Source organism: Ctenopharyngodon idella, chromosome 12 (genome assembly GCF_019924925.1).
Source record: "Ctenopharyngodon idella isolate HZGC_01 chromosome 12, HZGC01, whole genome shotgun sequence".
In the NCBI taxonomy this organism is placed as follows: domain Eukaryota; kingdom Metazoa; phylum Chordata; class Actinopteri; order Cypriniformes; family Xenocyprididae; genus Ctenopharyngodon; species Ctenopharyngodon idella.
In genome coordinates this window covers 31,110,057-31,137,518 of record NC_067231.1, presented here as the reverse complement: position 1 = coordinate 31,137,518, position 27,462 = coordinate 31,110,057, and the positions used below count along the sequence as shown (strand labels likewise).

Sequence of the window (27,462 nt, the reverse complement as noted above, 5' to 3'; positions counted from 1 at the left end):
AGTAGGTTTTTTTTTTTTTTTAATTGTTTAATGAGTACGTTATCTTATGTATACACTCTAAAAATGCTAAAAACAACCCAAGTTGTGTTGAAAATGGTTGTTTTGACCCAGTGATTGAGTTTTTGTATAGTAATTTTTAAACAATAGTTGAGTTAAATAAAACTGCCCACGTTGGGCAAACCCAAACTTTTGTACATTTTCAACCCGACTTGGGTTGTTTTTAACCCAGCCTTTTTTAGAGTGTACAGATAATGGGAAACAGAAAATAGAAACAAGATAGAAAAAAGAGAGAAAGCTCATAAATGTGTCATAAATGTTTTTGACACGTGAATGAAGTCCTATGTCCTTCTGAATCTCTCTTTTTGAAGGCATTTTAAGGGAATAGTGCTTAGGGATCTTCTAAAGGGATCTTCTTGTTAAGACAGCAAACATAAAGTTTGTACACACTAGGTTGATTTTTTGTTTCTCATGACACCTATATACTGCATAACCTACATAAATGGACTTTATATACACATATAGGTGTGTTTGATTTAGAAGATCCCTAAGCACTATTCCCTTAAAATGCCTTCAAAAAGAGAGATTCAGAAGGACATAGGACTTCATCTTTTTGCAGATCTCTTTGGAACAACATTACAACTACAAAATGGATGCCGCGAATCTTCTCCCTTCAAAGTGCCTCACAAGTAAACTAAAGGACTGTCCCGCCCCCTCCACTGGTGTTGCTTAGCAACCAGTGCAAACACACACACCACTCATGGCTTCCCGGGAACTGGACGCAGAGTTGGGCAGATCATCGCTGGAGGACAGAGTGTCTCTGTTCGGCCGGCTGATGGAGAACCGCAGGACTGGCAGGAAGGTTTGTGATGTTCTTCTGTTCTCTGGAGGAGCGTGTCAGATTTCTGCTCATGAACGGTTGCTGGGTTACACCTCGACAACACCCTCACCTGCACTCACAGCGCATTAGTGCACACTTTAGTACACACTTCAGTGCACACTTCAGTGCACACTTCAACCCTGAGCTTCTTCAGACGCAGGACTTCTGTGTGCCACGGGTTGATTTGTATCAAAACTCAGAGATTTAGAAAGAACTTTCTGGATTGGAGACTTTATTCCATGATACTTTTCAAATGTCTTCACTGTAAAAACGAATTGCTGATTTAACTTAAACAAAAGTAAGTTACCTGGCTGCCTTAAAATTTTGAGTTCATTGAAATTTAAAATTTGAGTTAATACAATGAAGGCGATTGATTTAATCAACAGAAACTCAAGATATGATGTTGTCTGAAACACGTTAATTATTGAAGTTGATTTGACAAAAGAAAAAAATGAAAATAGTTTTTTACAGAGTTTAAGTATAGATTTTAATTTTATCCTTGTCCCAGATCAGCATTACTGGTAACTAAATAAAATTAATATAAATATTAGATTAAATATTAATATTAAAACTTGAATATAAAATAAAACTGAAATAAATTACAGTTTAAGTTGAATTTAAGTAAAATGACTAAAAACTGAAATAAAAATAAATTAAAGTTATATAGAAATATATAAAACGTAATAAAAATGCCAGAAGAGACAAAATTACTAAAATTTAAACTAAAAATATTTTTAAAAAATCTAATAAAAATATGTATAAAAACTATAATATATATATATACTAAAATACCAGATTTAAACTTTCAATCTAATAAAAAACATCTTAAAAATATATATGATTATCTAAACAAAGAGTGAAATAAAAGAAAAATATAGGAAAATATCATTTCTTATCAAGCTCTAATTTTGCCAAATTATGCATAAATTATGAAAATATTACAAACATTAATGTTAGCCATGGAATGAGCCTTAGTAAGACCACTGAGGTTTTTTAGTGCTTAAAATGTCATTTCCATCACAGAATAAATGCTGATTTTTTTTAAAAAAAAATTTATGTGATGGAAATGACATTTTTATGATGGTTCAGGGGGGAAATGGAATTCTGCATGTACTGCGGTGGACAAACTTTGAGAGTTTAAAAACATGTTTTAAAGGAGTTTCTTTTCTAGAAATCCTCAGGATGAAAAGTGCTGTAGAAACACATGCTTTCATATTGAAATAAGAGCTGTAGTTTGTCCAGCTGTAGTCATGGTCACTCAGCCTGTCGTATATAAACGGGAACAGGCTGATGGGCATCAGAGGCACACGCTGCCGGTCCGTCTGGGATTGTCATGATTCAGGTTTAATTGCCCCAGGGGCAGAACTGGCGTCTCCAGGAGCCAGGTAAACAGAGGCAGGGCTGCAGTAGATCCAGAGAGACAGAGACATGCAGAGCTCCAGTAAGGAGGAGAACGGCAGCAGTCTGTTCCACCGCCGGCTGACACACCGGAGACGGACACGGCCGGACAACGAGCTGGTCAGTGACGAGAATGACAGGATTTCACTGACATTAATGGATGTTTTAGAGATCTAAACGGAAGTAGAGACTGAGCTTCACGAGAGAACTGCAGAGTTCATGAGTCGATCACTCGAAAAATGCTGGGTTAAAAACAACCCAAGTTGGGTTGAAAATGGACAAACCCAGAGATTGGGTTAAATGTTTGATCAACCTGCTGGGTAGATTTATTTAACTCAATTATTGTTTAAAAATTGCTTGCTTAAAATGAAACCAAAATAGGTTGGAAATTAACATTTATTAATAAGTTTAATGCATAATAATTAAACAATAAACATTTATTAAATTGCTTATTAATAAATGTTCACCTTTTGATTATTATTGTTGCCTCTATGTGTCTGATTTTTAATTTCAAACCTATTTTGGGTTCATTTTAAGCCAGTAATTTATAGTCATCACAGGTTGATCAAACATTTAACCCAACCGTTGGGTACAACTTGATTTTATTTCAGTTAGTTTTCACTGATAAACTCAAACTCTCTCAGCAACCCGTGAACAACACAGTCAAACGGTTTAGTTCATCACTTCCTGTCTGTGTCTCTCGAGCAGAAGTTCCTGTTACACCGGCTCATCGTGGTCGGCCGTCTCTCTGGCGCACTCGCAGACCGGACGACGGTGGGAGGTTTGAGAGCATCTGATTACATGAACAATCTCAGATTTCCCAAAGATTCTGTCAGTGTGTGAACGCTTCTGAATTATCACAGGACAGTCAGTGTCAAACTCTCTGAGGTTTTCCTCTGTGTCTCAGATCACTTCGAGAGGCTGAACATCAGTGTTCAGAGGAGCCGTCCGGGAGAAGACGTCACCGGCGTCCTGCTGCTCTACCCTGAACATGTCCTGAACGTCATCGAGGTGCGACACCTTCATCATTCACTCACACTCATCTTCATATGGCCTTCTGTACACTGTGGAACACAAGAGGAGAATGTTCACTATTGGAAATGACATTTGAAACTATCTTTTAAAAAAAACTATTTTAGGTTATTAACTAGTTTAAGTTTTAGTAAATCTAATGTGTGCTTTTGTCATTTTTATTAGCATTATTTCTATCTTTAATTCATTTTTATTTTAAAGATGCAGTAAGCAATTTCTGAGAAACCTGTTGATGTTTGAAATCACCAAAACAAACACACCCCTAACCCAGAAGAATCACACCCCTATCTTGATAGCTCCGCCCCCAAATTCACCAACACACTATGCGACACAGGCACCTCCCCCCTCACGAGTGGACACGCCCCTTACTGCTGATTGGCTACAAGTGTGTTTTGGCGCTCGGTCCAACAGCGTTTCTCAGAAATCACTTACTGCACCTTTAATGCTGATATTTTCCACACAGTGAACAAACTCAGTCTAGATCTAAAAATGATCTTCAGCTGAAGTTTTTCAGCGTGCAAAATATCTAAATGTTTGTTTTCCACAGAAGAAAGAAAGTCTTACAGGTTTGCAATTTCATTTTAGCTGAATGCATTACATTCCCAAAATCTGGAATAGTTCAGGAACGTCTCGCATCTCCTCATATAACAGAAGCAGTGATTATAAAATGTAAATCCATGATGTTTTTCATCCATTAGTGTTCCACTGAAGCTCTGCTGTCTGTCCTGCAAGACCTGCGACACATGGAGGAAAACCTGCACAGGTGAGACGAACGCAGATCATCTGTTACAGACACACGCCAGTGTCCGAACATCTGCTATTCTTCTGGAACATGAACAAATGTAGGGCGGGGCTTGATTTTGTCCGTGGTTGTGGTTTGCTATTGGTGGATCTCATGTGAGTGACAGGTTGCCCCGTCCTCGTCATCAGAGAAGAGATGTTGTTATGTCCCTTTAATTTGCTCTAACGGAGCTGCAGAAGTTGACAGTCCCTCTCTGACCCGCAGCGGCCTGATCCTGGAGCCCAGAATCCTGCTGGCGTCCCACGACCTTCACAGCAGACTCTTCCAGCAGTGGAACTACAAGCTGTTGAGCGAGTCTGACGGCCGCCGGACCGTCGTCTCAGAGGACCAGAGCCCGGAGGAACTAGTGAACGAAACTCTCCGTCAGGTCCTGCGGCTCGGGCGTCACCTCTTCAACGCGACAGAACAGATGACGGTAGACGTTAGAAATACAGTTGTGCATTAAACCATTGCGCTGCTCAGAGGTTGCTGTCATTTCTCACTTATGTTTCTGATCTTTTGTTTCTGATCTTGTCAGTAAACAAAGCATTAGCTTAAGTGTGTGTTATTATGTACATAGGCGAGCCTGAGATGATTTTAACACTCACAACACTCTAAAGAAGTGTTAGAGACGTGGATAATGCCTCACAGGAGGGAGATCTGTGTGTTTGAACAGGGATCTAAAGTGATTCCAGATGAAGTTCTGAAGGACGCAGCAGATGTGATTCCTCCTCAGGCCGCAGTGTGTCGTCTGGTCCAGATGGAGGCGCTGTTGAGCCCTGCGCGCTACTTGAGCACATATCATTCACCTCTACATCAGCTGCTGGACTCTGGTAACACATCATCACATTCTGCTTAATGCTCCTAATGTGACATTATTCACACGCCAGCTGTATATTATTTCAAATGTAGAGGATTTATACATCGAGGTCTTTAATTTATGGTTTAAATGGAATTTTATTATGGAAGGTTGTTTCCACCATAGAAAAAATAAAAAAGGTAATTGCAACTTTTTTATCTCACAATTCTGACTTTTCCTCACAATTGCAAATTTAGATGTAAACACAGAATTGCAAGAAAAAAAGTCAGAATTGTAAGGAAAAAAGTCAGAAATGCGAGTTATAAAGTCAGAACTGCAGGATATAAACTCACAATTGCGAGAAAAAAGTCAAAATTATTGTGAGAAAAAAGTCAGAATTGCAAGAAAAAAGTTGCAATTATGAGAAAAAAAGTCAGAATTGTGAGAAAAAAAATCAGAATTGTGAGAAAAAGGTCTGAATTGTGAGGAAAAAAGTCGCAATTACGAGAAAAAAAGTTGCAATTATGTGAAAAAGTTGCATTTTGCAAGAAAAAATTCAGAATTGGGAGGAAAATTTGCAATTGCAAGAAAAAGTCAGTATTGCGAGAAAAAATGACAATTGCGAGAAAAAGTCAGAATTGCGAGAAAAAATCAGAATTGCAAGAAAAAATGACAATTGCGAGAAAAAGTCAGTATTGCGAAAAAAAATTGCAATTGCGAGAAAAAAGTCAGAATTGTGAGAAAAAAAGTCAAAATTGCAAGGAAAAAAGTCACAATTACAAGAAAAAAGTCTGAATTGCGAGAAAAAGTCAAAATTGTGAGGAAAAAAGTCGCAATTACGAGAAAAAAGTCACAATTATGTGAAAGTCAGATTGTAAGGAAAAAGTCAGAACTGCAGGATATAAACTCACAATTGTGAGAAAAAAGTCAAAATTATTGTGAAAAAAAAAGTCAGAATTGCGAGAAAAAAGTTGCAATTATGAGAAAAAAAGTCAGAATTGCAAGAAAAAAAATCAGAATTGTGAGAAAAAAGTCTGAATTGTAACGGAAAAAGTCAAAATTGCGAGGAAAAAAGTCACAATTACAAGAAAAATTGTGAGGAAAAAGTCTGAATTGCGAGAAAAAGTCAGTATTGTGAAAAAAAGTTGCAATTGCGAGAAAAAAGTCAGAATTGTGAGAAAAAAAGTCAAAATTGCGAGGAAAAAAGTCACAATTACAAGAAAAAAGTCAGAATTGTAAGGAAAAAGTCTGAATTGCGAGAAAAAGTCAAAATTGCGAGGAAAAAAGTTGCAATTATGAGAAAAAAAGTCGCAATTATGAGAAAAAAAGTCGCAATTATGTGAAAAAGTAGCATTTTGTGAGAAAAAAATCAGAATTGTTATAAAGTCAGAACTGCAGGATATAAACTCACAATTGCGAGAAAAAAGTCAAAATTATTGTGAGAAAAAAGTCAGAATTGCGAGAAAAAAGTTGCAATTACGAGAAAAAAAGTCAGAATTGCGAGAAAAAAGTCTGAATTGCGAGGAAAAAGTGAATTGCAAGAAAAAGTCAAAATTGCGAGGAAAAAAGTCGCAATTACGAGAAAAAAGTTGCAATTATGTGAAAAAGTAGCATTTTGTGAGAAAAAAATCAGAATTGTTATAAAGTCAGAACTGCAGGATATAAACTCACAATTGCGAGAAAAAAAGTCAAAATTATTGTGAGAAAAAAGTCAGAATTGCGAGAAAAAAGTCTGAATTGCGAGGAAAAAGTGAATTGCAAGAAAAAGTCAAAATTGCGAGGAAAAAAGTCGCAATTACGAGAAAAAAGTTGCAATTATGTGAAAAAGTAGCATTTTGTCAGAAAAAAATCAGAATTGGGAGGAAAATTTGCAATTGTGAGAAAATAGTTGCAATTGCGAGAAAAAAATCAGAATCGCGAGAAAAAAGTCAGAATTGCGAGAAAAAAGTCAGAATTGTGAGAAAAAAGTCAGAATTGCGAGAAAAAAGTCACAATTGCGACTTTATATCATGCAATTGTGACTTTATAACTCCCAAGAACTGTGAGATAAAAAGTCGCAATAATCTTTTTTTTTATTCTGTGGTGGAAACAAGCTTTCAAAAATTTTTACGTTGTAATATAGAAAAAAATACTTCACAGCAGTGATAATCATTACTGAGGATGTTTTTTCTGCAATAGTATTATGGTCGGGATTATTCTGTAGTACGTTTGACTGAAGTTTGCCGTTTACTGAATGTGTTGTTTTGTCATCTGTTGATCATCTGAAGGACACGTTTTCGGGAGTTTTCGTCCCACCACAGTGTAGGTTTGGATTTAGGGGAGGTACGACATCATGTTTTACCCTCTCAGTGCATGCAATCATGTGACCATATAGACTGCATGTGTGCATGTGATTAAACCGCCGGAGGAACGACGGATGTTATTCCCGCTTCAACCCAAAGAACACAAACCACCTCTCAGAGGTTTCTCCTCAGAAAAAGACCCCAGTAATCGACAGCTAACAAAAATATCTTCAGAGAATGTTATGAACACGTTATTTCTGAATGTTCTCTGAACGTTAAAAATGTTTATAGCTTATAATAATTTTAAATAATTTTATAGCCTGACAACTATCAACTGATCGGGTCAGTTTTAGGAGAAACATCTGAGACAAAGTTAAGCATACCCGAGGACTCGTTCAGCTCCAAACTCTGATTGTTTTATGACTCTGATTCTTGTTTATTCTCATGTCTTTCTTCAAAAGTCTCATCTGACCTCCAACTAACTCCATGAATGTTCCCATCAACCCATGACTTTATATGTTCTCATTTCGTCTAGATAACTAATGAACATTTCAATGCATATGTCAATAATTGTTGTCATTTTTTGTGTATTTTGACAGAATCTGTGTGGCCTGCAGTGGAACATCTTCAGATCGTTTGAACAACTTTATTAATAAATACACATTTTTTTCACAGCTGAGTGTTTGTTACCTCATTTTACCTCAGAAAGTTTCTTTTCAGGCCAACATTAAAGGGGACCTATAATGGCACTTTCACAAGAGGTATAGTCTCTGGTGTCTCCAGAATGTGTGTGTGAAGTTTCAGCTCAAAATACCCCACAGATCATTTATTATAGCTTGTCTAATTTGTCACTTTTTGAGGGTGAGCAAAAATGCTCCATTTTTGTGTGTGTCCCTTTAAATGCAAATGAGCTGCTGCTCCCAAGAAGAGGGCGGAGTTTCAAGAGCTCATGTTATCAGCGCTGATTACCTCACACAGACTCACTGAAAAAGAGCGAAGTTTACATTTTCTAAACCAAAAACACAAGGGAAAAAAGAACACAAACTCAACTAGACAGCACACCAAAACAACACAAAACTGTTCTGTGTATATGAACTGTTTCATACGGAGTTTCAAACACTGGCGTTTTACAGAATGTTTGTGATTGAGGCTGAGAGTGTAACGCTGGGAATGGAGCGAATGCACAGAGATGAGAGACAATGAGAGAACTGAGTTCAGAATCAGATGAAATGCTGTCACAGAAGGGGAAGCTCTCAGTCCGGATTGATCAGTGTAATGCATTGAGTTCAGTCGGGAACGTTCCCATAACTTTCACTAACGTTCTTGTAAATGTTATGACAAAACGATCTAAAAACATTTAAAAAAACTATGTTTTCTGTAAAGCTGCTTTGAAACAATGTGTTTGTGAAAAGCACTACACAAAAAATTTGACTTTGACAAATAACACTTTAAAAAACGTTTTATGCAAACCTTCCAAAAACATTCAGCAAATATTAACAACACCATAAAGATGTTCTGAGAATGTTGTCCTGAATGTTTTCTCTCAATGTTATGAGAACGTTCATCAAGTAAAAATAACATTGTAAGGACGTTCTATGAATGTGATTCAGGCTGAACACTCTTTCTTCAGGTTCCTGATCCAGAAGCACCAGCAGATGAAACCATATAAGATCATCTGATGAAGATCATCCTCTATAATATCACACTGATTAGATGAGGAAAGATTCTGCTTATTTTCACACACTTCAGTCACCCTCATCTGTGTCCGAGTAACAGCGTCTTAAATTAGACAACCTCATTCCCACAGCGGCGAGATAAAAATACATCCTCGTCATCTGTCAACACTTCACTCTCAACACAAGTGAGTTCATTCGCTTTCCTACGCACCTGCTTTTTATATATATATTCAAAGAATCAAAATGTACAGATTGAACTACAGAATCCAACCTCATCAATAATTTTGCCTATATAGTGATTAAAAAGCAGTATTTTAAGGTCAGTTAAGCATTTTTTGTTGACTTTACATATTCTACACATGTATCACTGATATAAGACAACTCACAATATATTTATTTTGACATCTGCAACATATTTAATGTACAATACACATAAAAGATTGAGTTCGGAAAGATTTGTTTGATTTTGAAAGAATATGAATACTTTTATTCAGCAAGGCTGCAGTCAATTAGACATTTATAATGTTAAAAGATTCTATTTCTAATAAATGCTGTTCTTTTGAACTTTGTATTCATCAAAGAATCCTGAAAAATAAAATGTATCATGTTTTCCACAAAAATATTAACTGTTTTCAACACTGATAATAATCATAAATGTTTCTTGAGCAGCAAATCATCATATCAGAATGATTTCTGAAGGATCATGTGACACTGAAGACTGGAGTAATGATGCTGAAAATTCAGCTTTGATCACAGGAATAAATTACACTTTACTATATATTCACTTAGAAAACAGCTGATGTACATTATAATAATATATCACATTTTTTTACTGTATTTTTGATCAAATAAATGCAGCTTTGGTGAGCAGAAGAGACTCTTTCAAAAACATAAAAAAATCTTGCTGACCCCGAGCTTCTGAACAGTAATGCATGTCACGTTTGCATGATCCTGAGGTGTTTTGGTCCTGTTGTGTAGTTGTTGTGTAGTGTGTGTGTGATGGTCCAGAGTCTGCTGTACATGGAGGTAGTGTATATGTTATATATATATATATATACGGAGTGCTGCATTATGTAGCTCCACCCCCAGTCAAATCTCATTGGTCCATATTCCAGCTCCTCATTACTGCATATTAAGTAGGTCAATTGCATTTGTTCTCGTTCTTGTCACGTCGGGCCTGGTCAGGACATGGTGTTCTGATTATTTTGATCATGTGATCAGTCCTGTAGGTGTTGGCTCACAGCAGGACACATCTTCTGTGTTTCCTCTTCCTCTGTAGGTCCAGATCCAGCAGCAGAGCCAGGAAGTTCCTGTTGGGATAGATGGCTCGTTTCTGGACGATGCGGCGTATGGCCGTGTGCAGAGGCATGTCGTGATACAGCATCAGGTACGCCAGCACGAGCGTCGAGGACCGGCTCATTCCCATGATGCAGTGCACCAGAACTTTTCCTATGAGGACGAGATCAGATCTGATTACAGCCTTTATGATTCTAACAGAAGTCACGACAGCAGCCTCTCATACTCCTGTTCATAACACCCACAATTCAGACATTCTAACAAAGCTTAGCAGCTAGTTTAGGCATACTAGAAACATGTTAAAACATGCTAGCAACATGCTAAATTATGCTAACAACATGCTAAATTATTCTAGCGACATGCTAAATCATGTTAAAACATGCTAGCAACACGTTAAGACATGCTAACAACATGCTTATTCATACCAGCAACATGTTAAAACATGTTAGCAAAACATGCTAATTCATACTAGCAGTGTGTTAAATCAATGCTAGCAACATGCATAATCATGTTTGCAATATGTCAATTCATGCTAGCAGCATGTTAAAACATGCTAACAAAATACTAAATCATGCTAGCAACAGGCTAATTCATGTTAACAACATGTTAAAACATGCTAACAAAATGTTAAATCATGCAAGCAACATGCTAATTAATAATTAATGCTAACAACATGGTAAATAATGCTAGCGACATGCTAATTCATGCTAACAACATGATAAATCATGTTAGCAACATGGTAATTCATGTTAGCAACATGTTAAATCATAATGCTAACAACATGCTAATTCATACTAGCAACATGTTAAAACATGTTAGCAAAACATGCTAATTCATACTAGCAGTGTGTTAAATCATGCTAACAACATGCTGAATCATGCTAGCAACAGGCTAATTCATGTCAGCAACGTTAAAACATGCTAACAAAATGCTAAATCATGCTAGCAACATGCTAATTTATTTCTAACAACATGGTAAATCATGCTAGCGACATGCTAATTCATGCTAACAAAATGATAAATCATGTTAGCAAAAATGCTAATTCATGTTAGCAAACATGCTAATTCATGCTAGCAACATGTTAAGTCATGCTAGCAACATGCTAATTCATACTAGCAACATATTAAAACATGTTACCAACATGCTAATTCATATTAACAGTCTGTTAAAACATGCTAGCGACATGTTAAATCATGCTAGCAGCATGCATAATCATGTTTGTAATATTTTAATTCATGCTAGCAGCATGCTAATGACATGCTAAATCATGTAAGCAACAGGCTAATTCATGTTAACATGTTAAAACATGCTAGCAAAATGCTAAATCATGATATCATCATGCTAAGTCATGCTAGCAACATGTTAAAACATGTTAGCAAAATGGTAAGTAACGCTAGCAGCGTGTGCTAAAACATGTGAACAACACATTAAATCATGTTAGCAACATGCTAATTAATGTTAACACTGTGCTAAATCTAGCAGCATACTATAACATGCTAGCAACAATGCTAAATCATGCTAGTGACTTGTTAATTCATAACAACACATGCTAAATTATGCTAGCAAAATGGTAAAAATGCTAATTCATGCTAATAAATGCTAAAACATGTTAGCAACCTGTTGAACCATGCTAGCAAAACATGTTAATTCATGATAGAAACATGCTAATTCATGCTAGCAACGTGTTAAAACATGGTAGCAACATGCTAATTCATGCTAGATGCATGCTAAAAGATGTTAACAACATGTTAAATCATGCTAACATGCTAATTCATGCTAGCAATGTGTTAAAACATGTTAATTCATGCTAACAATATCTTTATCCCTCCTTCCACTTCACTAAATTTAAAGCTTATAAAACTTTCATATGACTTTGTCAAGCCAACATCAAAGTTCGTCCCAATGAACTTTACTCATCTAGTTATGTTTGATGTTGATTTTAAGTGCACACACTGTTTTACTTCTAAGAGTGAATTCTTTGATGTTGTAAAATGATTTCTTACCATCAGGAGTGTTGAGAGCCTTGTGAATAAAATCTGCTGCCGGTTTGAAGTAAACATCCAAATCAAAGTGTGTGGAGTCTTCAGCGGGGATACCGCAGTACACAAAACTAGTGCCGTAGTACCTTTGGTCCCCAATGCTTCCTCTCTTGGAGTGAGCGGCGTTCAGAATATGAGTGATGCCGAGTTTCTGCAGGGCGTTTCTGTTCTGTGCTATTCCTCTGATGGGAACAATAATACATTCATCATCAGAAGATGGTTAGCCTGAATGATCACATATCAAAATCAGAACTGACCTGGTTTACTTTCTTTACACTCCTAAAAATAAAGGTTCCAAAAGGGGGTTTTCACAGCGATGCCATAGATGAATCATTTTTGGTTCCCCAAAGAACCTTCAGCGAACAGTTCTTAAAAGAACCATTTTTTTCTTAGTGTGAAGAACATTTAAATAATTTAAAGAACTTTTTGTGGAACGTAAAGGTTCCACAGATGTTAAAAGTTCTTCATGGAACCATCAATGCCAATAAAGAATCTTTATTTTTAAGAATGTAAGGAAGAATTCACCTCCATTCTATAAAATGGCCACTTTTCACCATCCAATCAACTGCAGATAAACAAATTTAAGTCCCGCCCTATTTTATCTTGTTGAATATTCTGTTTCACTAGAAATCAGCTTGAAAAAACAGTCACATTTAACAGAAATAATATGATTTCTACAGACTCAAGAGATTTGTCAAGCGGCTTGTACTCACACGTTTCCGATGTACAGGTTTGGCCAAACCTCATCGATTTGGTGCAAGTTTAACTTACACGAGTCCAGAACTTTCTCCAGGTCTTTGACTGACAGATACTCTTTCCTGCTGTATTTACGGGCCATCACTGCTTTCCTGAATTACCCGCCAAATAGATGAAGAGAGTGTGTTTATAATGACCGGTGCGTTTGACTCGTGGCTCTCTGACTGATCCAACACAACAGCTGTTGCCCAATTTAGTGCCTTAGTGTGCAGATAGTCTTACTCACAGAGACATGTACACACACATGTACACACATGTACACACACATATACACACACTCCACTAATTGACCAACAGGCAAAGGTGATCAGGAGAACATGATTATCTGATGTTTGTACCTTTTTTTGTTATGTTTTATTTCATAGTTTATAGTGACATCATCTGTCAAGCTCCAGAAAGGCATTAAAAACTTCATTTAAACAGCCATAAAGAAGTCAATGTTCACTGATGATCTTTCGCTGAAGGTCAGAAATCTTTTTCACATTTGCATTCAGATGTTAAAACTAGTTTATTAGTAATCACACAGGTCTGCTCAGTACAAGATCTCTTTAATATTATTCAGACATTTATGTCACACCTAAAATGATATTAAATGCAAAACATCAAAATAAACATGCTAATAAAGTGTTAAATAATGCTAGCAATATGCTAACCATGCTAGCAAAATGCTAACAAAGTGTTAAATAATGCTAGCAATATGCTAACCATGCTAGCAACATGCTAAAAAAGTTTTAAATAATGCTAGCAACATGTTAAAAAATCCTAACAACATGCTAAATCATGTTAGCAAAATGCTAACACATGCTAGTAACATGCTAAATCATGCTAGGAATGTGTTAAATCATGTAAGCAAACATGCTAAAACAAGCCAACAATGTGTTAAATCATGGTACCAATATGTTAACAACATGCTAATCAGGCTAACAACATGCTAATCATGCTAACATGTTGCTAACAACATGCTAATCATGTTAACTATGTTAAACTTGCTAGTAATATGTTCGCAAAATGCTAATAATGCTAGCAACATGTCAAAATGTGCTAGAAATGTGTTACCACATGCTAGCAAAATGTTAAAACATGTGAGGAACAGGTTAAATTATGTTAGCAACATGTTAATCATGCTAGCAAATTGTTACATTATGCTAGAAACATGCTAATCATGCTAGCAACATGTTAATGACATTCTAAAACAGGCTAGCAGTGTGTTAACAACATGCTAAAATGTTAGCAATGTTAAAACATGCTAGTAATATGCTACCAAAATGCTAATAATGCTAATAACATGTTAAAATATGCTAGCAATGTGTTAAAATGTGTTAACAAAACATTAAAACATGCAAGCAACAGGTTAAATCATGTTAGCAAAATGCTAGCAACACGCTAATCATTGCTAACAACATGTTACAAAACATTAGTAATGTGTTAAATCATGTTAGCAACATGTTAGCAAACATGCTAATCATGCTAGTAAAGTATTAAATTATGCTAGCAACATGTTAAAATGCTAGCAATGTGTTAAATCATGTTAGCATGTTAAAACATGCTAGTAACATTTTTTGAGTTTGTCAGAGTAAAACCTTCAAACTTCTAGCTTTTCAATTTTTTTTTAAACGTTCAGACCTGGCTTTGTCAACGCAACATCAAAGTTTGTCATCAAACTCTAGTTTTATTTTATTATTGAGTACAGGAGACCACAGGCTGCTAATCTGATCTTCTAACGATTTTGCTTAATGCCAGTTAAATAATAAAAAAAAATTAGGCACTTTTAGAAACCTTTTGTTGTTTTTCACAATAAATTACAGTACAAAAAACATTTTACAGTAAAAGTACATGTATTGTTAAATATAAAATAAATCATCTAAATTATAACAAAATAACTGAATATCTAATATCTCTGTAAATCATTACGTTTTCCTTCTAAAGCTGAGAGCTGAGGTGTGATGATTCCAGTTGGAAGGTTTATGTTGTGCTCTTCATACAGCGGAGCGTCACGTCCAGGGCCCGCAGCTGTTTGAGGAAGCCTCGGTTCGGGAAGATCCAGCGGTGCAGTTTGACTGTTTTAACAGCGTTCAGAAGAGAAAGCCGCTGGTGGATCATGAGATACGCCAGAACCAGAGAGGCTGAGCGACTCACTCCCACCGCACAGTGAACCAACACCCGTCCTGCAGAACATGAACTCATGACCAAACTCAGATATTTGTGTTTACAGTATATCGCAACAAATAAACCTTCCTCAAAAGCCTGATGATCATATTTTTCTATAAAATGCTGTATGAATAATCAAATAAACCTGCTTCAGTCCAGTAAGTGTTCATCTTGAAATATTACTAACAATGTACTATGTTTAGTTGATAGAAATCAGATTTTCACATCAAGCATTGATCAGAATTGTGTTCATCTAATATGATGCAGTAGTCTTTAGGGGTCTAATGCATGTTCATGGTGCAGATAAACACAGTCTGAGGCTCAGCAGGTTTTACCTCCTGGAGAACTGAGAACCTCTTTGATATAATCAGCGCAGGGGTGAAAATAAACCGACAGGTTGAACGATGGCGAATCGTCTGCAGGGACTCCGTAATACTCGACGGTTGACCCGTAGAACTCGTGACTGCCCTGACAGTGCATCTTCCCATGAGCGGCGTTCAGGACGTGAGTGATGCCCAGCTTCCACAGACTGAAGCGATCATTGGCCACAGACCTGAGGTCATAAACACACAGCTGTTGAAATGTCAGCTGAGAGCTGAGAGAACGCAGATCTCTGGGTAAATTTATACTGCCCATAAAACCGAGCTCATCTAGAGAAGAAGTATCCGACCTGACTTTGAGAGATTAATTTAGTGTATGATTGAGAATAAAGAGAAATTATTGTTTCACCTTCACCTTCTGCATTTTATGGCATTACAGCTAGACAGCATTTCTGGGCACTATAGTGAGAATTTTTGGCCGTGATAGACAAATTTTGCACATTCAAATTAATCAATTAATCGATTTAACAGCATATCGATCAGTCATGATATACAAATCGAATAATCACAATTTATTGCATCTAACATAAAAGATTGTAAAAAATATATATGTGTATGTTTATTTGTGCATGCATCCACGAAACCGGTACGATTTGGACTAGATTTTTTACCAAAATGTATGACTTTTCTGAACACCCCACAACATTAATGACATATTTAACTTCCAGAAAAACATATTTTCCCATCTCAGGCATCAAATCCCTATTTGTAATGATGGGTCGGCAGAGCGGGGATCCATTTGCAAGCTTTATTAAGAACAGTATTTACACAGGTAGACAGGGGCAAAGGCAGGAACATAAACAGGGACAGGCAATGGTTGAGGCAGGCGGCAGACAAACAGTATCGGGTCACAGGCAGAGATCAGGGCAGGCAGCAAACAAACACAGTCCAGTACACAGGCAAGGGTCAGGGCAGGCAGCAGAGAATCACAACGGGTAAACAGTCCAACAGTAACAGAATAAACAATCCACAGGAAAACGCTCGGAAATGATCACCGGGGCAAATCAAGACTTCGCAATGAGGTGGTGTGTGTCTAAGTCCTTTATAGTCCAGGTAGTGTGCTAAACTGTATGTGGCAACAGGTGATTGGTGTGGAGTGTGCATGTGATTGGCAGGGAGGATTATGGGAAATGGAGTCCAGAAACTGACAGGAACAGACGGTGATCGTGACACTATTATTATTGGTCATCATTTTAAGTTATGGACACTATGGGAGCTCTCTGAATATTATTATAAAATGTATTTGTGATAAAATCAACATTTTCCTATTAATCAGATGACCCTCACACTAATTCAGTAATTGCAAATATAGAAGTTGCATAAAAAAATCTCTCACTTTTGCTATACTAAAGCCTGAAATGGGCACTTTTTCCGTTTCATTTTTTATTAAAGGCTTCAGAATTTGAACTAAAATCAGTATTCTTATGATTGCTCTGAACATTTCAGACAGAATTCAACTTTAAATTACTTTTTCATAAACTTAACAAAATAAAAATGAAAATGTAGGTGTGACGGGGTTGTGATTTTTTGCCCAAATTGGCCACTGCTCTAAATCTAGTGAATAAATGGAGAGCACATGGCATGCATGATATTAAGAAATCATGAATAATGTTGAAATAACAAAGATAATTTTCACAAGTAATAGTTTTCTATCTTTAATTGATGTAAAGGTGTTGAGTCGTTAAGCTTGACAAACACAATTTCACAACATAATTTAATTATAATTATTAAAGAAGGTGTCTGCTCACAGTGTTGTTCAGAAGACTTCTATGATGTCACTTCCTATTAATGGTGTCACATAAGTATCGGTTCATTATTTTTATAGGGGGAGAATGGTTTGTGTAACAGGGCTGAGGGGTTACTGAGGCACGGAACTAAATGATGTGACTTTAATGAATTTACTTAGAAAAAAACATTACCAGCAAAAAAGCACAGATGGATATTTATGGGAATGCCAAAATGAATGGACTTTTTTCTCATTTTATTAGTCATATCCCAAGTACACTTTCATAGAAGGCCTTGATGGACATGACAAAATAGGTGGTGTCAACTGAAAAAAAACAAAATAATTTCTAATATGAAGATAAAATGTATGTCATGACATTGATGCATGCATAAACAAATATATACATATATATGTATACACACACACACACACACACACACACATATATATATATACACTGAGATTTTTTGACCATAATATACAAGTTTTGCAGATATATAGTTTATATACATTTTTATTTCAGCTGTAGTTATTTTAGTACATCAAGTTACACTAAATGAAAATGAGTGATGTTGCTTTGGCTTTGTTCATTTTATTTCAAGTAACGAGAATGTTGTTAGTTTTAGTTTCAGTTCGCTGTAATATCCCTGCGACTCACATGTCACCCAGGAAAAGGTTGGGCCAAACTTCATCCGCATGATTCCCACTCCTCTTCCCTCCAAACAGGATCTTCTCCAGTTCCTTAACGGAGGGTGTTTCACACTCATCATCATCTTCATCCATTAGACAGACTCATCGTAAAGTTTGATATGAGCACGACTACAATATGAGCCTGTCATACTGCTGCTGTCAAATATGATTTAATCTGAAGTGACAGGAGCAGGTGCAGCTGGTAATCTAAAATTAAACCACACTCTCTACCTAGCAACCATTTCAGAGCGTCCACCCATGTGGCCTGGCTATCACCAACAACAGTATTTTCTTCAGAAATGACTTTAAATAAATATATACATTTAGTTAAATTAAATTGATTAAAGACAAAGGAGATCAGTTCACTAAGCAGGTTATGAAGAACACATTAGAAAGCTGCAGCACGGTGTGATTCCACATGTTGGCCAGCAGACGTCACTGTGTGAGTAGCAGCGGAAGTGACCTCATCTGCAGTATTTACACACACACACACGCACACACACATCCACTGCTGTCAGATCGACTGTGCACCTCCAGCTGGGTCAGGGCGCAATGATTTGCCACAGATGTCCCGATAGAGTGACATTTAGGAGATTTATCGCAATTCCGAGTGAAGAATCTGATGTTTAATGTAAGTGAAGCGAGCAGGCTAGCCGCTAGCATGCTAACACACTGAAATATCCTAATAATTCTGCTGTGATGTATTGTCATAGGCGTATGAACCCATTTTCAGGTTCATTCTTGATTTGATCTGTAAAGTATTATTGCTGTGGTGGGTTTATGGGTGCGAATGAGACATGCTAGTCATTTAGAGTCTCTGATTGCAGACTAAATGTGTCACACTGGATATTTATGTCATTTGGCATTCATATCTTGAGCAGTGTTGTGATTATAAGCCTCGTTTGTGATGATTATTGTGCACAGTCAGTGTTATCCTGACAGGTCTTTGTGCTTTTCCTTATCAACAAGCTTCTCCGTGTCAGGTATTGATTAAAGTCCTCAGTGTGACGAGCTGAGAGACATAATTATACCTGAGGTACTTTACTAACTGGCTCATATTACTTTACTCTTGTTTTCTGATAACAGCCTTATTCCTCTCTGCTGATGAGGGGCGTGGTTAGCGGAGGGTGTGGCGACGCGTGGGTGTGGCTACCTGTTGTTTAGACTCTGATGGGCGTGGCCGCCACTGTGATGTTTGTGATGTGCAAAAGCACATATTTTAAATATCGACCCATAATTTTTTTTCTGATGCCATTGTTCAGTATTAGTAACTTTAGCTGGTCCAGCATGTAAAACAAAATTACCAGAATGGCAGTTGCAATAGTGCAGCTTTATTCAGTGAAGGTCATTTTCTGATATTTAAATATCTTGTTTATTGACTTATTTGTTTAGAATATGCAAAGTAAAGTGTGATGCAGACGCACACAGATGTGATTTCACATGCATCTCTGTTGATCTTGTCACTGATTTGCATGTTTGTTTAGCTTCTTTTTCTGGAGAAAAGGACTAGTAATGGACTAGACCGTTTTGGTGCTGTTAGACCAGCGGCCGGTCGACACGTGTCCTGCTGTACTGATGTGTCAGTAGATCCGTGGCTGTTTTAATCAGGAAAAGAGGATGTTTCCTCACCAGCACAATCATCTCTGCGCTGTTTCATTTGTGAGACGTTTGAGACATCAGCAGAAAAAACAAACAAACTCATATGTTTCTCTTCCTGTTGTGTGTTAAAAATGTAGCTGTTATGTTGGGTGAAAAGTGTCATGTTCTGTAAATTTCTAAGCATCTGTTGCTTCTGAAGAGGTCGTCCACAGGGAAAAGACAGTGTTTTCTGAGAGCTAATGAACCGAGATTCGGGAACAGAACAAGATGGCCTGTTGGTTCTTGACCTTTTTGACTCCAAGGTCTCCTGTTGTCCACAACAGTAATGCTTCTAGTTTTTGTACATGAAGTTTAAGTATTCCAGAAGTTTTAGTGTTCTTTTAAACAAATTAATTTGCATAACTTTTCCAGTCATTAGTTTTTTTACTCACAATTTTCTACCTGATAAATATTTTAGAGCTTGGCATAAATGGAAAAATGCCCACAGTGTTGCAGGATCTTTTATTAATTTGCATGACTTTTCCAGGTGTAGAAATCACACTTCTGAAGTTAAATTAACTCAATTTTCTAAGACCGTGGGAATCCTGCACTTCACTGGAAAAAAACACACACATTGAATTAAAATTATCTTATTTTAGCTTAATTTAATGCTTGTTTTGTGTTACTTTAAATTATTTTCTGTCTTGAGAGTTCTGTGGTCGAGAATCACTGCTTTCAAAGTGCTGCTAAATTATTAATAACTAAGAAGTGTTTTGTAGTTATAAGCAAATACATTTTTTATTTTTATTTTTCTTCCATACCGAGAAATTTACATATAATTTGTGAATGCAAAGTCTGATCTTTATCATGTAAATAATCATTTATGTTTCTCATAATTTATCTCAGGTTGCATTATAACGCTTTCCTAATTAGAAATATGATCGAATTGTGTATGTGGATGTTTGATTTTAATTTAACTCCCACAAAATGAATGAAATGACTCAAATAAAGATGAACTTTTATTGACAACAGTAACATGCAAAAATCTCATTTTTAAAGGTAAAAATGAAAATGTTGTACTCTTATTAAATGTACCATACTGAACTGAGCTTCAGTGATTAAAAAATGAAGAAAAGTTTTTGTTTTTCATGAGATGTTGTGACTTTTCCTACTTTTCCCCATATATTAGGGAGTGGAAATGGCTAATAAGCCAATAACCGTCATCTACCGGTTATACTTGTAATTTCATGTCTTTTTTAAATAAAAGTTTGTTTCTTAATCTTTAAACTTTTGGTTTTACAAATCATCACATTAAAAATAACACTGAAATTAGATCATATTTAGAGATTTGAAGTGCTGGAAAAAGTGTTTAGCACTTTAAAAAGTCCTTGAAAAGTGCTTGAATTTCACTCCCAAAAGTTTGCATGAACCCTGAAATGAATAATAAAAACACTGAATAACAAAAACGTTGCTCTGTTTTTTATTGTCCGAGCTGATAAACGGTCCGCGCTTCGCAGCTCAAACAAGTAGCACGGTTTCATTCCGCTTTCGTTTGCCGTTTGATGTTTCTCATATGCATTATGTGCAGCAGAAATGGAAGCGCTCATCAGTTGAGCAACATGGTGGTCGTACCAGTGCGACCTCTAATAGGCAGGAAAAAAGGTCACAAAATGCCACCATTTGGTCGCAGTCTGGAGCCCTGCATCACTAATAAACCGCTGGAACATGAAGAAATCTTGCAAAATGTAATACGTTTTTAATGCTAATAGTTCAAAAAGAATTGTATTTGCAATTTGTCAACTTTATGCACAGCATCAGTACAATCTACTCTTTTAAATTTGGCAATTTTCATCGATTTTACCACACACTTGTGGCTGCATTTTGTGATTTGATTTTCACCTTGTGCATTTAAGAGGCAGTTTTTCATGTCCAGTCGTCTCTGGACAAACAGATACTGCTTGCTGACCGTAATGAAGGAGTTGGTGACCAGCCAGATACTCTAAGCTCAAGCCAAGAAACACAGCTGGGATTTGGTGATTGCAGTCATGAGATCTCTGTGCTGTGAATGTGGCCTGTTTTACCAGAGTTTTACCACAGTATCAACATATGTGCTGGTTTACATCTACACCTGGATGTGATGAAGAAATTTACTCAAAATCTGTTCCTACTGCCTTCAGATGTCATTGTCTTCATGTAGATGATGATTATGATGTTGTTTCTGGAAATGGGATGAATGTTACAGAAATATACAGTGATATGAAATAAATCCTAGTTTAAGGTTCTTTAGTAATTTTACATCTAGGTATGATCAAGTTGTTTTTACTAGATGCCGTTTAGGTCATTCAAGATTCACATATGGTTATGTGGGTCATTGATGAATAAGGTTTTTAAAAGTGTAAAAAAAACATAATGGAGATATAATTAATTTTGAAGTTTTATTAAGTGTTATGTGGTTTTTATAATCAATTAACACTTCTTTTGTCATTTTTTTACAAGATGGACAAAATTTGTCACCAAAAAAGTCGGTTTAACCAAAATTTTGATTTTACCGAATGACGATATTTTCAAACAATGCTAACAGGCTGATATCTAGCTAGCTAGCAAAAGGACAATCAAACATTTTATATTTAGTACAAGTTTTTAAAATATTACAACATTTTCCATGTTTTATAGCGGTTGTATCGAATGACCTGATGTTTCGGGACATGCGTATGAACAAGTGAAAACATTAATTTTTAATGTTTTAATAGTTAAAAGAGAGTTAGTTACTTTGCTTCACGACCATGTGGTCCTTTGCAGGTGTCTGAATGATGTCACATCCTGTCACATGATATTGACCGCATGACTTGATCCAAAATGGTCCCTTTATATTGGTTACTCTGAATGACATCAATGAAATTCATTTTTCCGGACATTCTTTCTCATAACAAAGCAACGACTTCTACACATAATTGTAACACCATTTTGCACTATGTTGATATATGATGTTATAAAATCATGCCAGAATAAAAAATATATACATTTATTACATTTTAAGATATTTTAATCACAAATGAAATGGCTGTATTGGCCTTTGGACGGTTAAACCAAATGACCTTTTGACACTTCAAAATCTTTAAAATACCTTTATATGTAGAAAATATAATTAAAACCTTTTGGATTTGATAAAGTCTTTATTATTATTATTAAGGCCTTTGGACAAAAAAATGACCCGTCACGTCATTAACCCAATTATTGAAGGGAGAAGAACCACCATCATGTCTTTATAATCAAACTCAATGACTATTAAAGGGTTAGTTCATCCAAAAATTAAATTTCTGTCATTGATTCCTCTCCCTCATGTCGTTCCACACCCGTAAGACCTTCGTTCATCTTCAGAACACAAATTAAGATATTTTTGATAGAAAGCAATAGAAAGCAACATAATTACCATCTTTCAAGGTCCAGAAAGGTACTAAAGACTGCAGTGGTTCAACCTTAATTTTTTAGTACGCAAAAACAAAACAAAAAATAATGATTTTATTAATCAATCTCTTCTATGTGGTTTCTGTCTTCTGTCCAGTTCCTGTGAGAGGATGCGCGAACGAGAGATGGCCGGTAACGGCGGGCAGCTCGGCGTGCGTCACTGGACCCCGAAGCACGTGGGCCGCTGGCTGCGAGAAGAGGGTTTCTGCGATTACGTGGACCTGCTGTGCAACAAACACCGTCTGGACGGAACCAGCCTGCTGACCCTGAGCGAGTACGACCTGCGCTCTCCTCCGCTGGAGCTCAAGGTCCTGGGAGACATCAAACGGCTGATGGTTTCTCTCAGGAAGCTGCAGAAGCAGAACGCTGACGTGTTGGAGGAGCTCGGACTGTCCTACGACGGACACTCGCCTCAGAACAGTGCAGGTGCTGCTTCTGATGATGATGATCCTGTCAAGTTTTGTAGTAGTTTGTGTGTTTCATGTAGTTCTCATGTTGTTCAGGTGGAGTGGACTGGTTGTGTAACGGTGAATCTGTGCGGGATTGCGATGCCGTTCTGGATGCGTTGAGCGGCGACCAGTATCACCAGTACAACAACGGCAAATACAAGCAGCAGCCACGGAGACTGGACCCGGAGTACTGGAAAACCATCATCAGCTCCGTCTACGTAGTCTTCGTCTTCGGCTTCACGTCGTTTGTCATGGTGATCGTCCACGAGCGAGTGCCAGACATGAGGACGTACCCACCGCTACCTGACATCTTCCTGGACAGGTGAGTCTGTGTTGATCCCGCCTGTGGGTTTAATGTTTTTGTGTGTGTCCCTTTAAATGCAAATGAGCTGCTGCTCCCGCCCCCTTTCCAGAAGAGGGCGGAGCTTTAACAGCTCGCGCTTCGGTCGCTCAACAACAACAAAGCTGGAAAATCTCACGCAGACAAAATGACGAAAGTTTTCAGCCTTACATTGTTCAAACCGGAGTCGACACTGATGGAGAGACTCAGGAAGAAGTTACAACTTTTAGAATGAAACTGGACGTTTCTGAATGGTTAGTGGATAAATTTATGTAGTTGCTGTGGAGTTGATTCAACTCATCCACTAGCATGTGCCGTCATGTTAATCTTTTGTGTTGAATTGACCCTCGTTTGTGAAGCAGTCCGGCGTAAAATGACGGCATGTCAACAACACTCTACTACAACAACTCTTCCTCTTCTCTAAAGCAGCCCAACATGGCCCCGCCCCCTTTGTTGTGTGTTCTCTGGGGCGGGGTTTATGTAAATTTTAGGGTTAGTGATGTCACCAACCCGGGAAGAAGCTCGTTGTAGTCCCTACCAGCCATTTGTTGTAGTCCTTAAACAGAGAAAATATCTCCCTTTGCATTGAACTTTGAGCGTCGTAACTTTGCAGATGTTGTTTATGCTCAAACAGCAACATTACACACTAACTAAAGTTAAAAAAGTGAAATCATAATCAACCACCCCTTTAAATCACCCTTTTAAGCTAACTCAGAGCAAATGCATAGATGTTGAGATGAATATCAATATATCAAGGTGACACATCTCAGTTGTTGAACTGTGAAACAGACTGAAACTCATCTGATGGTTAATTTCTTCCGCTTGCTGATGATGATTGAGGTTTATGGCAGCAGAAATTAATGTAAACAGCTCTATATTGAGTTGTACCCATTACCTCTGTGAGGTTTGTGGTTTACTGTTGATGATAATTTTGTCCATCATGCTGAAACACCACAGGACAGCTGAAGATGAGCAGGAAAACACAAAACAGCTGCATAAATCACCATCTGTTTGGAGGAGGATTGTGTTTTGCTCGCTCTATCTCTCTTTTTGACCTTTCGCCCGGTTCTCTTCTCCCTACAGTGTACCCAGAATCCCCTGGGCTTTTGCGATGGCCGAGGCCTGTGGCGTGATCCTCTGCTCTATTTGGCTGCTAGTTCTGCTGCTTCATAAACACAGGTAACACACATACACACACATGACAGACGCCATTTTAGAGTCATTATATTTCAATGAAAAATCATTTGTACACAATAAATGTTGGAATGCGTATTGAGAAAGTTAGAGTCGTTAGAGACATGAGCTCGTTTCTCTGTAATCATGACAGCATCCGACGGCTCATAGAAACCGAAGGTCAGTCCATCAAAGACGCTTTTATCCCTGACCCACTTTCACACGTGTGTGTCTTCCAGGTCGATCCTGTTGAGACGGTTGTGTAGTCTCATGGGGACGGTCTTCATGCTGCGCTGCGTCACTATGTTTGTGACGTCTCTCTCTGTACCGGGTCAACACCTGCAGTGCACTGGGAAGGTACAGATGTTTTATGATTTAATTCATTATTAGCTTCATCAATGCTGAGGTCATGTGTTCATGTAACTGATTAAATGTATGTGAACCTTGAATACAATGTAAATCACTTTGGATAGAAGCACCAAATGCATAAATGTAAATTGAAACAAGCTCAATGGGGGAAAAATCCATCCAAAATGTGAGAAATGTTGATTAAACACAATTCAATTAATATTATCTATTATCTTGACGGTATGTTACCTGCAAACTCTATTGAAAGTGAAGTCATTTTCCCAAAACTGTATTAGTATGTTTTTTTCTGTGTGTGTGTGTGTGTGTGTGTGTGTGTGTGTGTGTTAGATATACGGTGACATGTGGGCGAAGCTTCAGCGCGCTGTGGCCATATGGAGCGGGTTTGGAATGACCCTCACCGGTGTCCAGACGTGTGGAGATTACATGTTCAGCGGACACACCGTCGTTCTCACCATGCTCAACTTCTTCGTCACAGAATGTAAGTATTTGAGTATTTGCTGTGATGAACACCATAGCAAGTACAGAAATCTGTAACATTTAAATACTGATCAGAAACAGAAGCTGTGTCCCAATTCAGAGGCTGCATCCTTCGAAGGACACGTTTGGAGGAGCCTTCGAAATGGGACAGCCTTCGTCGCGATTCGCATTTGACATGAATTGGGACGCTGCTTTGTTTACGTGGTTACTGTGGTAATTGTGAATCGCCTGACAGCCCTAGTTTTGATCTCTCTCTGTTCACAGACACGCCGCGCAGCTGGAACTTCATCCACACGCTGTCGTGGGTCCTGAACCTGTTCGGGATCTTCTTCATCCTGGCGGCTCACGAGCATTACTCCATCGACGTCTTCATCGCCTTCTACATCACCACCAGACTCTTCCTGTACTACCACACGCTGGCCAACACACGCGCCTACCAGCAGAGCCGCCGCGCGCGCATCTGGTTCCCCATGTTCTCCTTCTTCGAGTGCAACGTCAACGGACCCGTGCCGAACGAGTACTGCTGGCCCTTCGCTCGACCCACCCTACTCAAACGACTCATCCGCTGACCGGCGCACACGTCTGTACTGTGATTCTTGCGTTGCCATGATGTAGAGGAGGCCAAACACCGCATCTGACCCCTCGATCAACAGCACTCCGCTTCCTCCTGTAGCTGTCGGTCTTTAAAGGGATTTCTCTTCCCATCACTGTGGATTTCAGCTTATTTATGGAAATAAGAAATCATTTTATTCTTCATTTTATGCCAGACACTAAAACTACTAAACTGGAACTACAGAAGTCTTGCTTTTCCTGCTGACAGGAAACTTTTAGGCCTCTTGAAATGGTTTGCATGGCAGTATTCATTTCGCCTAGTTTCATAATACTAGATACTTGATGTTGTAAATTCCTCATTTCTCTCAAAGACATTCAACATCGTAAACATACTGACATGATCAACCGTTGAAGCAATATAGAACATCTTAATGTTCTTTTAAAATCTTTGTGGGAAACCGTATGATTTTAATTCAATTATGATCGCTGAGTAGGTCTTATTGCCATTTATTGTTGCTATTTTCATAGTGCAGATTTTATTTTGGCAGTATTAGTATCTAAATGGAATGACAAAATGAAAATTCTGTGTTTAAGACTTCAGATTGTCCCCTGTATTTCAGTGAATCTCACAAAATATTTAAAAATACATAAATATATATATATATATATATATAATAAAATATGCAAATTATATATTTTATTAAAAATTATTTATATATATATATATACACATTATTTTTCATTAAATATATAACTTGCATAATTTTTATATATGTGTGTGTATACATATATAAAATGTGTATATATTTTATTAAAAATATATATATTATTTTTTCATAAAATATATACACATTTTATATATGTATATACACACATATATATAAATTATGTTAAGTTATATATTTAATGAAAAATAATGTGTGTGTATATATATATATATATATATACACACAAATAAATAAAATATACAATTATATATTTTATTAAAAATGATATAATATATATATATATATATATATATATATATATATTATATCATTTTTAATAAAATATATAATTGTATATTTTATTTATTTATATATATGTATATATATATATATATACACACATTTTTTTTCATAAAATATTTAATTAGCATATTTTATATATATGTGTGTGTATATATGAGTACATATATAA

At 37.0% G+C, this 27,462-nt stretch overlaps 4 protein-coding genes across 6 annotated transcripts; 2 read left to right on the top strand and 2 right to left on the bottom strand.

Moving 5' to 3' along the window:
* The first annotated feature begins 524 nt into the window (after positions 1 to 524).
* On the top strand, positions 525 to 7,843 carry LOC127523221 (testis-expressed protein 47). Of its 3 annotated transcripts, XM_051913686.1 has the most exons (8): positions 525 to 859; positions 2,984 to 3,056; positions 3,183 to 3,286; positions 4,006 to 4,070; positions 4,314 to 4,524; positions 4,765 to 4,921; positions 7,155 to 7,209; positions 7,769 to 7,843. In XM_051913686.1, exons 1-7 carry the CDS (start codon positions 758 to 760, stop codon positions 7,190 to 7,192), a joined length of 750 nt encoding a protein of 249 aa, XP_051769646.1. In that variant the 5' UTR covers positions 525 to 757; the 3' UTR covers positions 7,193 to 7,209; positions 7,769 to 7,843. The 3 variants fall into 3 exon arrangements, with proteins under 3 accessions (XP_051769646.1, XP_051769645.1, XP_051769647.1); XM_051913685.1 differs by lacking the exon at positions 7,155 to 7,209; XM_051913687.1 differs by lacking the exons at positions 525 to 859; positions 7,155 to 7,209 and adding an exon at positions 1,610 to 2,395.
* Positions 7,844 to 9,039: 1,196 nt separating this feature from the next.
* LOC127523224 (dual specificity protein phosphatase 13-like) lies at positions 9,040 to 13,151 on the bottom strand. Its single transcript, XM_051913691.1, has 3 exons — positions 12,894 to 13,151; positions 12,145 to 12,362; positions 9,040 to 10,294 (listed from the first exon to the last, which is right to left on the bottom strand). Exons 1-3 carry the CDS (start codon positions 13,016 to 13,018, stop codon positions 10,083 to 10,085), a joined length of 555 nt encoding a protein of 184 aa, XP_051769651.1. The 5' UTR covers positions 13,019 to 13,151; the 3' UTR covers positions 9,040 to 10,082.
* Positions 13,152 to 13,837: 686 nt separating this feature from the next.
* LOC127523225 (dual specificity protein phosphatase 13-like) lies at positions 13,838 to 18,028 on the bottom strand. Its single transcript, XM_051913692.1, has 3 exons — positions 17,849 to 18,028; positions 15,420 to 15,637; positions 13,838 to 15,101 (listed from the first exon to the last, which is right to left on the bottom strand). The coding sequence occupies exons 1-3, from the start codon at positions 17,971 to 17,973 to the stop codon at positions 14,899 to 14,901; spliced, it is 546 nt and encodes a 181-aa protein (XP_051769652.1). The 5' UTR covers positions 17,974 to 18,028; the 3' UTR covers positions 13,838 to 14,898.
* Positions 18,029 to 18,339: 311 nt separating this feature from the next.
* On the top strand, positions 18,340 to 26,966 carry LOC127523212 (sphingomyelin synthase-related protein 1-like). The gene is made up of 7 exons (XM_051913665.1): positions 18,340 to 18,511; positions 23,021 to 23,349; positions 23,427 to 23,694; positions 24,796 to 24,891; positions 25,125 to 25,242; positions 25,582 to 25,732; positions 25,996 to 26,966. Exons 2-7 carry the CDS (start codon positions 23,034 to 23,036, stop codon positions 26,298 to 26,300), a joined length of 1,254 nt encoding a protein of 417 aa, XP_051769625.1. The 5' UTR covers positions 18,340 to 18,511; positions 23,021 to 23,033; the 3' UTR covers positions 26,301 to 26,966.
* Positions 26,967 to 27,462: the final 496 nt, after the last annotated feature.